This window comes from Lepidochelys kempii, chromosome 2 (genome assembly GCF_965140265.1).
Source record: "Lepidochelys kempii isolate rLepKem1 chromosome 2, rLepKem1.hap2, whole genome shotgun sequence".
Lineage (NCBI taxonomy): Eukaryota > Metazoa > Chordata > Testudines > Cheloniidae > Lepidochelys > Lepidochelys kempii.
In genome coordinates this window covers 39,511,531-39,525,663 of record NC_133257.1, presented here as the reverse complement: position 1 = coordinate 39,525,663, position 14,133 = coordinate 39,511,531, and the positions used below count along the sequence as shown (strand labels likewise).

Here is a 14,133-nt window from a genome sequence, read left to right as displayed (position 1 = left end):
TCTGCCATCTAGTTTAGTTCTCCCTTTGCGTATTGCTCTTATGGAAGCCAGATTTTCCCCAGGCTCATTCCATTATTTCCATCCCTCCTGAGAGTAGGATCAAGCTTTGAGCTCCCCACTGGTTGTTGATGTACTCCCCTGTGGTGCTGGTGGTGGTGGTTGTCCAATTGGACTGGGATATGATCGCCCATGAGTGGGCTCTGGAACATTCATAGGGCTAACTTCACTGCTCTGACCTCCAAGAGGTTTCTGTCTATGGAGTGCCACATTCCCTGCAGTGTTCTTTGTCCGATGTGTGCTCCCCACCTCAGTAGGCTGGCATCTGTCTTGAGTACTTGAAGCTCTGTGGAGCAGATAGGAAGACCCATGTGGACATTTCTTGGAATTGTCCACCGTCTGAAGGACTCAGTACCTACTTTAGGACCAGCACTTGAGCTTGCATGTGTTCCAGTGACTGTGAGACTCAGCTAGCAGGTATCATAGCAACTAAGATGCAAGTGCAGGCGGATAGGCAGGTAAAAAGAAAGCCATGTGACGGGTTCGATCACAGAAACCCCCTTGGGACTGTCACCTGATGTGCTGAGTCTACCTGTTGCCCATTTTCTCTGCCAGTTTGGGCCTCCAGAATCCTGCCGTGTTGAGACAGACATACCAATCTGCTCCAACACAGACCCATGGTCTGAACCACACGCCCCAAAGCTGCAGACTTAACTGAAAACAGCTTAAGAAGTGTTCCTGTCTCCAGCACCCAGACACCCAGCTCCCAATGGGATCCAAACCCCAAATGAATCCGTTTTACTCTGTATATACAGGACAAACTCATAAATAGTCCACCCTCTATAACACTGATAGAGAGATACGCACAGCTGTTCGCTCCCTCAGGAATTAATTACTTACTCTGGATTAATTTATAAGCAAAAGTGATTTTATTAAATAGAAAAAGTAGGATTTCCGTGATTTCAAGTAATAACAGAGAGAACAAAGTAAATTGCCAAGCAAAATAAAACAAAAACACGCAAGTCTAAACGTAATACAGCAGGAAACTGAATGCAGGTAAAAGTCACCCTCAGAGATGTTCCAATGAGCTTCTTTCACAGTCTGGGTGCCTTCCTAGTCTGAGTCAGGCAATCACTCACACCCCCATAATTACTGTCCTTTGTTCGGGTTTCTTTCAGGCATCTCTTTGGGGGTAGAGAGGCCATCTCTTAAGCCAGCTGACGACAAAATGGATAGGCTTCCAGGGCCTTTTATATTCTCTCTCTTGTGGGCGGAAACCCCTTTGTTCTTCTGTGCAAAGTCACAGCAACAAGATGGAGTTTGTAGCCACGTGGGCAAGTCACATACCTATGAATGATTCAGCTTTTTGCAGGCTGACGCCATTGTTTACATGTTCGTTTGAACGTTCCCAGAAAAGCTCAGGTGTGGATTGACGTCTCCCAAAGTCCATTGTCAGTTAAGTGTTTCTTGATTGGACACTTACTGAGAATAGTCCTTTCTCAAGAAGCTGACCAAATGCTTCACTGAGGCTAGTTAGAATCAAACACATTGAGATACAAGTAAATACCCAATATTCATAACTTCAAATACAAAAATGATACACACACACAGACAGCATAATCATAACCAGCAAACTACAACCTTTCCATAGACACCCCATTTGGCCTCCTCTGTACAAAACCTGGTGCAACATAGGACCCTGGTTGCAATAATGATCTATATGGTCACAGTTCATGTCAATAACGTCACAAGGCATGACCATTGTAAATGGTTCAAAGGAGTGAGTGGTTAGGGGTCCTAGTACAAGTAGTTTAGGAGACATTGGTCTGCTTCAGGTTTCGACAATTTGACTGCTCTGAGAACTAAGAAGCAACATAGTTGCTCACCTTCAGCAGAAACTTCTGGAGATATGTGGTATATTTCCTATACATGCAACCAGAAGGCCTAGAAGCTGGAGATACTTGTCTACAGACAGTCTTTAGTTTCAAATCAGTTTCCAAATGTTCTCAAACCTGTTCAGTGAAGGGTAGACTTGGCCTCAGATGTATCTATATCCACTCCCAAATGAGCTATATTTGTGGAAGGGGTCAGGGAGCTTTTCTTAAAGCAACTCCAGTCTCCAAGTTGTGGTGCTGTGAGCTGCTGTTTTAGTCAAGGCTCTGATCAAAATATTGTCCAAGAAGAGAAACAACTGAGTGTCTTGAGTGTGGCTATGACCACACCAGCATCTTGGGAAAGACTCTGAGAGCCGATGAAAAGTCACATGGCAATGTTTTGTGCTGGTAGTGGGCTGTGCCATACACAAATATCAGTACATGATGGTGACATGGATGTATGGGGATATGCAGATAAGCCCTGCCAGGTCCACTGAGGCAAGGAAATCTCCTTGGGATAGAAATGCTACTTACCAAAGCTAGGGTCTCCATCCAGAATCTCATTTTCGTCATCCATTTGTTGAGCTGTTTGAGATCCAGGTTGGCTTTGACCCCCTAAGTGCTTCAGAATGATGAAGAATATGGAATATAGTGCTAAGAATATTTCTTCTGAGGGAGCCAGATTACTCCTGGGGGAATTCTGCACCACTGTGTCCCCTGCAGATTTCTTTGCTTCACTGCAGAAAAATGACTTTCTGATGGGAAAGCAAAGGGAAACCGCAAGAGTAGTCATGCACCCCTCCCCAGCGGCGCAGGTGCATTGTTTCAGGCACCCGGAACAGCCGTGGAGAGGTAAATCAGCATAGGAGATGGGGCTGGAGAATCCCCAGCCAGTGACTCTGACCCTGCGCCAGGCTCAGCTGCTAGTCCCAGCTTGTCTGTGGGTGGGGGGAAGACAGGACTTCCTGATCCTCTGCAAGGAGCAGCCTGGGCTGGGGCCTGACCCATCCCCAGAAACCTGCACACTCCCTCCTGCTTCCTGCCCCCATAACTCATCAGCCACGGGGAGAGGGGTCATTGTACAGCGAGCTGCTTCCTCGTCCGCCCAGTCCCCATGCATCCGGACCCCCTGCATACCTAGATCCCCTGCTGAATCTCACCCGCCTGCACCCAGAGCCCCGACCCCCCCACATCCAGAAGCTCCCAACAAGCCCCACCCCTCTGCATCCAGGCTCCTGCTACACCCCTCTCTCCTGCACCCAGACCACCCCTGAGTACCCTGCACTGAAACTCCCACCCCAACAAGTGCCCCCTGAACCTGGACCCCCCACCCCACTGAGCCCCAACCACCTACACCTGGACCCCCATCCCACCAAGCCTCACACACCAAGACTCCCCTGATGAGTCCCTCACACCCAGACCCCCCTGCCACCCACATCCTCACCCCTCTTGCAGAGTCCCATTCCCCCTGGGTGTGCATGCGAGACTCTGTCCCTCTTGCTCACTATCTTGGTCCACCTGGCATGGAGGGGCAGGGCCCTGGGGTTTTTCTGGGGTAAGCCCTTGTGCTGTATCAGGATCAGGTGCAGGCTCACCACTGAGTGCATGTCCTGGGGAAGGGCTGCAGGATGATCTCCCACATCTGTGCAACCAGTGGTCTGTGCTCCCCTCTGCCATGCTGGAGCCTCCACATCTATTTATTGACAAAATACACAGAATTGTGCAGAATTTTAAAATACTGTGTGCAGAATTTTTTTTTTTTTTGGTGCAGAATTTTTTGGCACTGAGTTCCCTCAGGAGTACTGGTTGTATTGCTCCCATATCCTGGGGTGAGAGCCCGTTCAGTATCAACTTGTGTGTGAAGGGACTGCTGGAGATCATAGAATCATAGAATCATAGAATATCAGGGTTGGAAGGGACCCCAGAAGCTCATCTAGTCCAACCCCCTGCTCAAAGCAGGACCAATTCCCAGTTAAATCATCCCAGCCAGGGCTTTGTCAAGCCTGACCTTAAAAACCTCTAAGGAAGGAGATTCTACCACCTCCCTAGGTAAATGGGTGATTGGATGAAGAAGGTATGAGATGATGCCCTTAGTTTGAGGGGGGCAACTGAAACTCACTACTGCTTTCACCAACTAGTCCAATTTCATCCATTTCACCTTCTCTTGCTGATGTTTCACCCATTCTGCAGCTCAGTGTCTCCAACAATTCTGTGATGTACAGTCTGTGCTGCTCCTCTGCAGTTCAGTGTCCCTCTTCTCCAGCTTCCTACCAGAACTTCTGAGAAGGGGGATAGTTTGCTTCCTACATTTAAATCAGGATGGAGGCACAGTCTTTGTGGTCATAGTGAGTTTGCAGAGGCATTGCTGCCACCTCTGATTTTGCTACCGGATCTGCAGTTCCAAGGTTTTTGCCTGAAATATGTGCCATCTTACTTCTGTCTGCATTTCTGCCTGTTGTTGGGCTTGTAGTCCCTTCTCAAGGTACTCTGTGGAAACAGAAGTGACTGCTTTGGCATGGATGTGCTCTCTGCTACTATCTTACCCAGTTTTCTCCAACCAGGAGACAGCCTATGAATTTGGATGAGCACAAGATTTGTTTAGAATGTGCATCTGCATTGGGATCATGGAACGTATCCGTTTTGATGACAATTTCATCATAAAGGTTTCTTATGTCCAGGATGGAATTTCTGGTCATGACCAGAGAGAGAGAGACACTCCAGCGGTTAGGGGGCACTCACTTGGGATGTAGGAGACCCAGCTTCAAGTCCCTGCTTCAGAATCAGGCAGCGCAGAGACTTGAAACCTGGGTCTTCTGCATCCCAGGCGAGTGCCCTAACCACTGTGCTACAGAGTAAATCAATGAATAAATTAGTTACATGAAGAGGAACCACTCCAGCTGGGTGGCGGGAGTCAGCGAGAGACTACCCGGTGGTTAGGGCACTCACTCGGGATGCTCTGAATCAGGCAGAGTAGGGACTTGAACCATCACACACATCCCAGGTACATACATAACCACTGCATTGTTAGCTGTTTGTGTGTTTGTCTGTCTCTCTCATTTTTCAAAAGTTCTCATTTTCGTTCTGCATTGGAACAAAAACTAATTTTGAAACCTTGAAATTTTTTGCAAAATGGAATTGTTTTCTGGCCAGCCCAAGACCTGAGAACCCATTTCAGTATCTTTATGTAGGGGATGAGTTTAGATCTTTTAAGGGGTTTTTCCTTCTGGCTGGGTCTTATGTGGGACTTACCCCTTGAGCTGGCCGGATAGCTTTGTCTGCATCCTTCTTCCCTGAAATGTTCAGAAGCTCCTGATTGGACTCACAGCTCTTTGGAGAGGGCATGTCCTGAGTCCCATGCCCTGGTTATGTGATGGTCGGCTGGCTGGGAACAGGCAGGACATAATTCACCCTCTGAAAAGTCTGTGAATGCTGCCTCATATATAGAACCCCACTTGGATTTAGTCCGGTGTTTACTGGACAGCTCTGCCGCTGCCTGGGGGACACTGCAACAACTGATCTGGGTGGCTAAGACCACCGTGCTGCCAGATACCTGATCTGCGTGGGGTAGCAGAAGAGGAAAGATGATAAATTGTTCATTACCACCCAGAAAATGAATTAAAAGGGAAATTGGCAACGGAAGTAGTTGGGAGCAAACCTAACTGCTGGCACAGAGGCAGCAGTTCTGGTGGGAAGGTGGAGAAAGGGGACATTGAACTGCCACCAGAATTGTAAAAGAGGAAAGCAGCTCACGCGTCACAGAAGTGTGGGAGACACTGAGCTGCAGAAAGGATGAAACCTCACCAACATTACAGATCTATGATAGGAAGCCTTTGCTTGATAACAAACTAATGCAGAAGTATCTTTGCTGGCTATGAACAGTAACTGCAGATACTTTACATTCCAATAATAAAGCTGTTTTATCTGATTTTAGGTGGACGGAGTTAGAGAGAGACTCTCTGAACAACAATACAACCGGCTCGTGGATTTCGTCACAAAAACATCCTACCACCTTGCTCCAAGCCACTCTTCTGTACAAACAGCATCACAAGTTGTAGCTGCGGAGCCCCTTCCAAGTACAATTAAGATATATCAGTACCTAGTTGATCCAAATTTTGCTCAGGTATTCATTAGTAAATTCACTATGGTAAAAAATAAAGCCTTGAGGAAGGGATTTAATTAGGAACAAATTATGGCAAGTATGATTACGCATTACCATTTTTGAAGTCACACTTTCTATGCAGTCACCTAATGTGAACTTTTCTAATGTCAGTTTTGTGGGGTGGTGGGGATAGGAAAATTAAAAGCTAGCTTTTCTGATCTGACTCTAAGGACAGCTTTGGGATTCCTGGTCTCTATGCAAGATGTTAGCACTAGAAGGAAAGCAAAATAACCACCCTAACAGACAGATATTGAACCAAAGGGAAAGGTAATAACTGAATGAAAATCCTTTGTTCTTTCTCTTAGCAGAAAGAGGAAAGAAAACAAGGGAAATCCTATTCACTGAGACATTTTTGCCGCACACCAAAAATAGATATCCATGCCCACCATATCACATTTTAGGGTCTGCCAGTCTTTGGTATAAGCAAGGCTTATAACTCAGCTGTAAAAAATAGCTCAAAGTTGAAACTTTTTCCACCCCAATGTCTACATCCTGAAGCAAAACATATTACCCCACTAAATCTGATAGGCCTGGTGTGGTCGTTTTAAGTTACTAGTGACAGCTGGGTTTTAGCACCACCCTAACCTTAAAATAGCTTCCTTTATTTGACTGAAATTTTGCAGGACATTAGTCCTTAATGTAAAGTAGTGCCTTTGTATGGTTTGAAGAACAAAATGGAAACTACAACATTAATTTACTTTTAGAACTGTCTGTATACAGAAACTTTATTTTATCCACCAATCAAAATTTCATAAGAATTTTCAATATACCTTGGGGATCAGTTGGTAATATGTAATTATATCAGGGAGACAGGCACAGTTATAATTTTGGGGCCAGTAATGTGCATTTTAAAAAGCTTTAGGAGCTGTGTTTATACTCAGTAATATGTACCAAAAATTGTAAACATCTTGCTCCTTTTAAACCCAAGTGCTAAACTTCATCCTTAGTCCCCTTGTTAGGCTCTACTATTTCTGGACTCTCCAAACAGTACACACAGCGCTTCCTTGCTTAGGCCAGCTGTAATTCATTTTATGCTTATCACCCTAAAAATGTCAGAAAGCAGGAAATTCAGAATCAGGACCAAGAAGTCACGTATTACATCCGATCATACAGAAATACTTGTGCCTAGGAATTATACCCTATTTTGCACAGCAGAGCAATTGGAAAATTCTTGGACTTAGATTAATTTCTCACTACATGTAACAACTGTGAAATAGGTCGGAAGACAGAGTTGAATGAAAACTGCAATATTGGAGCCCAGTGAAAACCACCATCTGTCAGCAAGATGGCTACTACCAGCAATTGGCTTACAAATGGCAATTGCAATATCAGTTACATCAGTGTTAGATGGCAATTGTAACAATATTAGGTAAGAAGCTTTTAGACAGAAATGTGCTTTTCAACTTGTTCTTTAGCCTTTATTTTCAAATCTGTGTTCTGGTTTGTACTGCTGTCACCACAGGCATAGTTAGATTGCTTTGCAGAGCAAACACACCTACAGCAATTTTCATTTTAAATGGTAAAAGCTGACTTGACTCAGTTTCTTGGTTTTTGTTAGCTTCTACTGCAAACTCTGCCCAGGACTTTTCTTCTACGGGCCATGAATTTCAGCACATGAACTAACTTATTGTGTGGAGATGCCTGATGTACCTGAATACAACCAGCAACTAAGTTAGGAACAGGGGTCAAGTCCAATCATAGTGTTCAGTAAATGCCATTTACTTATGTTAGCTTCTCCTACACGTAGCTGGTATGACCAAATGGACATAAAATAAGAATGTAGTAATTGCTCTGTGTTTCTCATGAGTTCTGCTTTGTTGAAGCTACTCCTGGAATTCATGTCTCTTGTGTACAATAAGGAAGAAGCAAAGGATTTGAATAGCCCTTTGCTGAATGTGAAATGAACCCATCCATTATTAACATTTCATACAGTCATCTAGCTACTTGGTCATTGTTCAGATTAAAATGACACTATTTAAAAATGTAAATATATAGATTGTTCATTCCTGAATCTTTTATGGTAAATAGTTTACTACTGCTAATTTTACATACTGATGCATAAATTGTAATATAACACGATGGTTTAAAGTTAATAAAGCTATTCCTACAATACTTGGTTTCTGTGTGCTACACAAGTCATGTGGTTACAATCTAATGAACAGAACATTGACTATAATAGTGACACTGAATCTCTGCGAGATCAACCCCCAGCAAGTTAATGGGCTTTGCTATACCCCAGAAAACGCAGCCAACCATGAAACACAGTTTGAAATTCACATTAATTTTTTTTTAAGTAAAGACTGATGACTAGAGCTGGCCAAAACAGGTGCTAAAGAGTTTTATGACTCTATGTACAGAGTCAAAACTGCTTCATAGTCACAACCCAAACTAGAATAAGCTGTTCACCTAGTAGAACATTGGCTGAATGTCAAAAACCTGCAAAACACACCTGTAAAACATATGGGAGGAGACAGCAGTTTTTTCTGAAGTGTCAAACCAATATTGGTGGGATTATGCTGACATTTTCTTCCTGAATTATGCTCATCCTGTGGCAAAAATATTTATATTGCACACTCATCTACAATAAAACAAGCTAGTGTATGTATTGCATTAGGCCGAAGGTTGTCTCTTCCCCCTTCTGTGAATGCAGGTACGGAAATACATGTGGTAACTTCACATAAATCAGCCTCTCCTACATATGATGTGTGAATGGCGAAAACAAAACTGTCCACAGAGCAGATGCCTGACAACTGTGCTTGGCTGACTGAAGCTCGTGCTTCTTGTGCTTTTAAAAATATACGTGGTCTCATTCTTTGGGGCTGGAGGGACCACAATCTCCAATCCATCTCTTTTTTAGTTTGTGCCTTGTTCAAGATTTTGACTTGCTAGATTTATTCTGGGGTGTTTAAGGAATGCTTGTTTGCTCTGGGAGCACAGTTTTCAGAGTAGCAGCCGTGTTAGTCTGTATTTGCAAAAAGAAAAGGAGGACTTGTGGCACCTTAGAGACTAACCAATTTATTAGAGCATAAGCTTTCGTAAGCTACAGCTCACTTCATCGGATGCATTCACTGGAAAATACAGTGAGGAGATTTATATACATACAGAACATGAAAAAAATGTGTGTTACCATACACACTGTAAGGAGAGTGATCACTTAAGATGCGCTATTACCAGCAGGAGAGCGGGGGGTGGGAGGGGAGAAAACCTTTTGTAGTGATAATCATGGTGGGCCATTTCCAGCAGTTAACACAGTGTGGTACAATCTTATCAGGAAAGAATGTGTATGGTTCCCTTCTACATCTTATTTCACCTGGCCATCACAGAAAAGCATGATCAGCCAGTGGGGACAGTCTCATAAAATAACCTTAACCATTAGCTGGTTTCTGGGGCAATAATGCCTAGAAACAGCAATCCAGAGGTGGTGAGGAGCTGTTTAAGGTACATCTCAGCAGGCAAGGGGCGCGAGAGATCAAATATATGCATTTGGGGCATATATTATACTTCTGAAACGGAACGTTCTAGGGATCTGTTTGACCAAGCTCCTGATGCTAAATGGACATTGTCCTAACGTCTGGCTCTGAGTCCTTTTGAGCTGTCTTCTTTCTGCTAGAAAAATAAGCTGAGCCACACACCTCCTGAATTTGTTTTTCTCCTCTTGCCAGCCATGGTGTCATAAATATAAAGGGAAGGGTATATAAACCTTCTGTGTTACTGGATTTGAGAGAGGTGATTCTTTTTATTGTTACTTCTTTTTTACTGTTATTTCTATTAAAATTCTTCTTTTCAAGAACTGAATGCTTTTTTTAAGATCCAAGGGTTTGGGTCTGTGGTCACCTGTCATAAATATAAAGGGAAGGGTAAACCCCTTTGAAATCCCTCCTGGCCAGGGGAAAGCTCCTCTCACCTGTAAAGGGTTAAGAAGCTAAAGGTAACCTCGCTGGCACCTGACCAAAGAGGAGACAAGATACTTTCAAAAGCTGGGAGGAGGGAGAGAAACAAAGGGTCTATGTCTGTCTGTAGTCGTCTTGGCCGGGGACAGAACAGGAATGGAGTCTTAGAACTTTTAGTAAGTAATCTAGCTAGGTATGTGTTAGATTATGATTTCTTTAAATGGCTGAGAAAAGAATTGTGCTGAATAGAATAACTATTTCTGTCTGTGTATCTTTTTTGTAACTTAAGGTTTTGCCTAGAGGGGTTCTCTATGTTTTGAATCTAGTTACCCTGTAAGGTATCTACCATCCTGATTTTACAGGGGGGATTTCTTTATTTCTATTTACTTTTATTTTTATTAAAAGTCTTCTTGTAAGAAAACTGAATGCTTTTTCATTGTTCTCAGATCCAAGGGTTTGGGTCTGTGGTCACCTATGCAAATTGGTGAGGCTTTTTATCCAACATTTCCCAGGAAAGGGGGGGTGCAAGTGTTGGGAGGATTGTTCATTGTTTTTAAGATCCAAGGGTCTGGGTCTGTAGTCACCTAGGCAAATTGGTGAGGCTTTTTACCAAACCTTGTCCAGGAAGTGGGGTGCAAGGTTTTGGGAAGTATTTTGGGGGGAAGGACGCGTCCAAACAGCTCTTCCCCAGTAACCAGTATTAGTTTGGTGGTGGTAGCGGCCAGTCCAAGGATAACGGGGGTAATATTTTGTACCTTGGGGAAGTTTTGACCTAAGCTGGTAAAGATAAGCTTAGGAGGTTTTTCATGCAGGTCCCCACATCTGTACCCTAGAGTTCAGAGTGGGGGAGGAACCGTGACATCACCTATGCAAATTGGTGAGGATTTTTATCAAACCTTCCCCAGGAAGTGGGGTGCAAGGGTTGGGAGGATTTTTGGGGGAAAGACGTTTCCAAACAATGCTTTCCTAATAAAATAAAGCCAGATAAACATGCTGGTGGCAGTGGAAGTCCAAGGGCAAAGGGTAAAATCGTTTGTACCTTGGGGAAGTTTTAACCTAAGCTGGTAAAAGCATTCAGCTCTTGAAAAGAAGAATTTTAATAGAAATAACAGTAAAAAAAGAAGTAACAATAAAAAGAATCACCTCTGTAAAATCAGGATGGTAAATACCTTACAGGGTAATCCGATTCAAAACATAGAGAATCCCTCTAGGCAAAACCTTAAGTTACAAAAAGATGCACAAACAGGAATATCCATTCTACACAGCACAGCTTAATTTCTCAGCCATTTAAAGAAATCATAATCTAATGCATATCTAGCTAGATTACTTACTAAGTTCTAAGACTCCATTCCTGTTCTGTCCCCGGCAAAAGCATCACACAGACAGAGACCCTTTGTTTTTCTCTCCCCCCAGCTTTTGAAAGTATCTTGTCCCCTCATTGGTCATTTTGGTCAGGAGCCAGCGAGGTTATCCTAGCTTCTTAACCCTTTACAGGTGAGAGGATTTTTCCTCTGGCCAGGAGGGAATTTAAAGGGGTTTACCCTTCCCTTTATATTTATTTATAACACCATGGCTGGCAAGAGGAGAAAAACAAATTCAGGAGGTGTGTGGCTCAGCTTATTTTTCTAGTAGAAAGAAGACAGCTCAAAAGGACTTGGAGCCAGACGTTAGGACAATGTCCATTTAGCGTCATCAGGAGCTTAGTTCACTATACAGCAAAAGTGCATACTCACTGACTGAAACTGCCCAATGGCATAGACCCGAGTCTTTATTTCCTCCTTGACAATTGAGTTTTGAATCTTTTAACTAGCACAGCATGAGCTCACCGCTCCATTTTGTAAAGGCCAACAAAAATCATAAGTTAATATCTATTTGTAAGCAGAGACAGAATGCGCTCTACCCTGACATCTCGTGGTGAGCTGTGGAAAAGGACTTTGGAGCTGATCTCATTTGCATGGGCATCTGCGGGGGCAGCCTCTGCCACAGCCACATGCTCTCCCAGCCAGCCACTGTGCTGCGTTAGGCGTCATCCCAGGCAGCATGGTAGAAGAGGCTCTGGCCCCACCCGTTCCTCTCCCTGCCTGGGCAGGCTGATGGAGGGGCACCTAACCTTTCTTGCCTCTCCCATGCGTCACCTCCGCTTCACATACAGAGCGCTAACACATGTGCAAGGTACAAGGAAAGCATCAACTAACAACTAGCAGCCAGTTTCAAAGGCACTTTTTTGGAAACTTTCATTACCCTAATTTTGGTTGCTCCTGCTTTGACACGCTGATTCTAGTTTGGCTTTTCTTTTTGATGTCACATGCAAGGGTTGTTAGGCTGAGCTTCTTTGAGACACTGCTGTGCCTTATGTTAGAAGACATTCTCCGCTCAAGCGGTGACAAAAGCCCATCATTAAGCATTAGAAAAGGCGACCTTAAGGAAGGGCTAAATCTTGAGCTTGGCTTGGGGGTGGCTAAACTGGAAGCTTTAGTAAATAAGCTAAACTATGCCTTAGTTAGGGTGACCAGCTGTCCCAATTTATAGGGACAGTCCTGATATTTGGGGCTTTTTCTTATATAGGCACTGATTACCCTCAACCCCCGTCCCAATTTTTCACATTTGCAATCTGGTCACAGGCACCAACGTTCCTTGGTGGTGGGTGTTCGCGCGCCCGCGGCCCTGCCCCGACTCTGCCCCCCTTCCTGTCCCTAGTGGACCCCTCTCCAAAGCCCCTCCCCAGTCCTGCCTCTTCCCCAAGTGCACTGTGTTCCTCCTCCTCCCCCCTTCCTCCCAGTGCTTGCTGCGCGAAACAGCTTTTTCATGGTGCAAGCGCTGGCAGGGAAGGGGGCGAAGCAGGACACAGCGGTGCGCTTGGAGAGGAGCTGCTGATTGGTGCAGTGCAGCGCTGGAGCACCCATGGAGTCAGCGCCTCTGAATCTGGTCACCCTAGACTTAGTTGGCATCACAAAGATTTGCTGGGATAAATGTCATGACTGGCCTAGTAGTATAATGAATGTTCAGGAAAGACAGGCAAGGTGAAAAAGGGGAGAAGATATTGCATTATCCATCAAGACTATAGACACGTGTTCTGAGATCTAGAAGGCGGTGAGAGGCAGCCCAACTGTAAGTCTCTGAGTAAAGATAAAGGGGGAACAACTAGAAGTATTGGGGAATCTATAATAAACTAGCACATCAGGAGCAGGAGGTGGCTGAAGCAGTTCTGAAACAAACACCCCCTCTCTAGCTGAAAAGCTACAGGAACAATTTATTAAACAATCGATTTCTAAGCACTTGGAGATTAGGAATAGGGTTATAAGTAATAGCCAGCATGGCTTTGTTAAGGACAAATCATGCCGAACCAACCTGTTTTTCCTTCTTTGACAGGCTTATTTGCCTACTGGATGGTGGTAATGAGGGCCTCCATTGGCAAAGTAATATAGCAAATCACAAAATAGGGTATAGGCATGTATTGGAGACAACTTTTTGTTTCAGAAGGTGGAGGAAATAACCAGGCAGACAGCCATTTTTTTAGATTTGCTTCTGCCCAAGAGCAAGGCATTGGTTGCAACACGGAAGAGGGAAAGGAATATGAGTGAAGGTGATCATTTAAGCTATAGCTTTTCTGACTCTTAGGCTAGAAAGGCGTGAGAGCAGCAGCACACGGATGCTGGCCTTAAAAATATGCCTTTTTTTTTTGAACAGACACAGCACTGGTAGATATGGCCCCATGGGAAGAAACTAAGAGAGCAAGGCATTCAGCAGAGCTGCAAGAGCTTATATTAAAGGCACAACTGCAAACGACCACAAGGCAGCATAGTAAGAGGCTACTATGGTGCCAGGCTTGTTACTGAGCTGATAAAGCAAATGGTGGCAACATAGACAAATTGCTAAGGAGCCGTATAGAAGAATAGCACAAGTTTGTAGGCATAAAATCAAAATGGGTTACACCACATAAGGGACATAAAGTGTTTCTTTAACGCCGTTAGGAACAAGCGAAGGAAAGGGCAGGTTGTCTACTTACCACATGGGTGGGCAAACTTTTTGGCCTGAGGGCCGCATCGGGTTTCGGAAATTCTATGGAGGGCCGGTTAGGGGAGGCTGTGCCAGGCTGTGCCTCCGCCCCCTATCTGCCCCCCTCTTGCTTCTCACCCCCTGACCTCCCCCCCGGGACTCCTGGCCCATCCATCCCCTCCTGCTTTCTGTCCCCGGAACCCCTGCCTGCTGCCGC

At 44.5% G+C, this 14,133-nt stretch overlaps 1 protein-coding gene across 5 annotated transcripts in view; it reads left to right on the top strand.

Annotated features, from left to right (window-relative positions):
• The window catches only part of VPS13B (vacuolar protein sorting 13 homolog B), a 921,287-nt gene extending 913,133 nt beyond the window's left edge, over nucleotides 1-8,154 (top strand). For all 5 annotated transcript variants that reach the window (XM_073330465.1, XM_073330462.1, XM_073330464.1 and 2 more), the window contains exon 62: nucleotides 5,803-8,154. In XM_073330465.1, coding sequence (XP_073186566.1) covers nucleotides 5,803-6,051 — 249 coding nt within the window. In that variant the 3' untranslated portion in view covers nucleotides 6,052-8,154. The remainder of the gene's footprint in view (nucleotides 1-5,802) is intronic.
• Nucleotides 8,155-14,133: the final 5,979 nt, after the last annotated feature.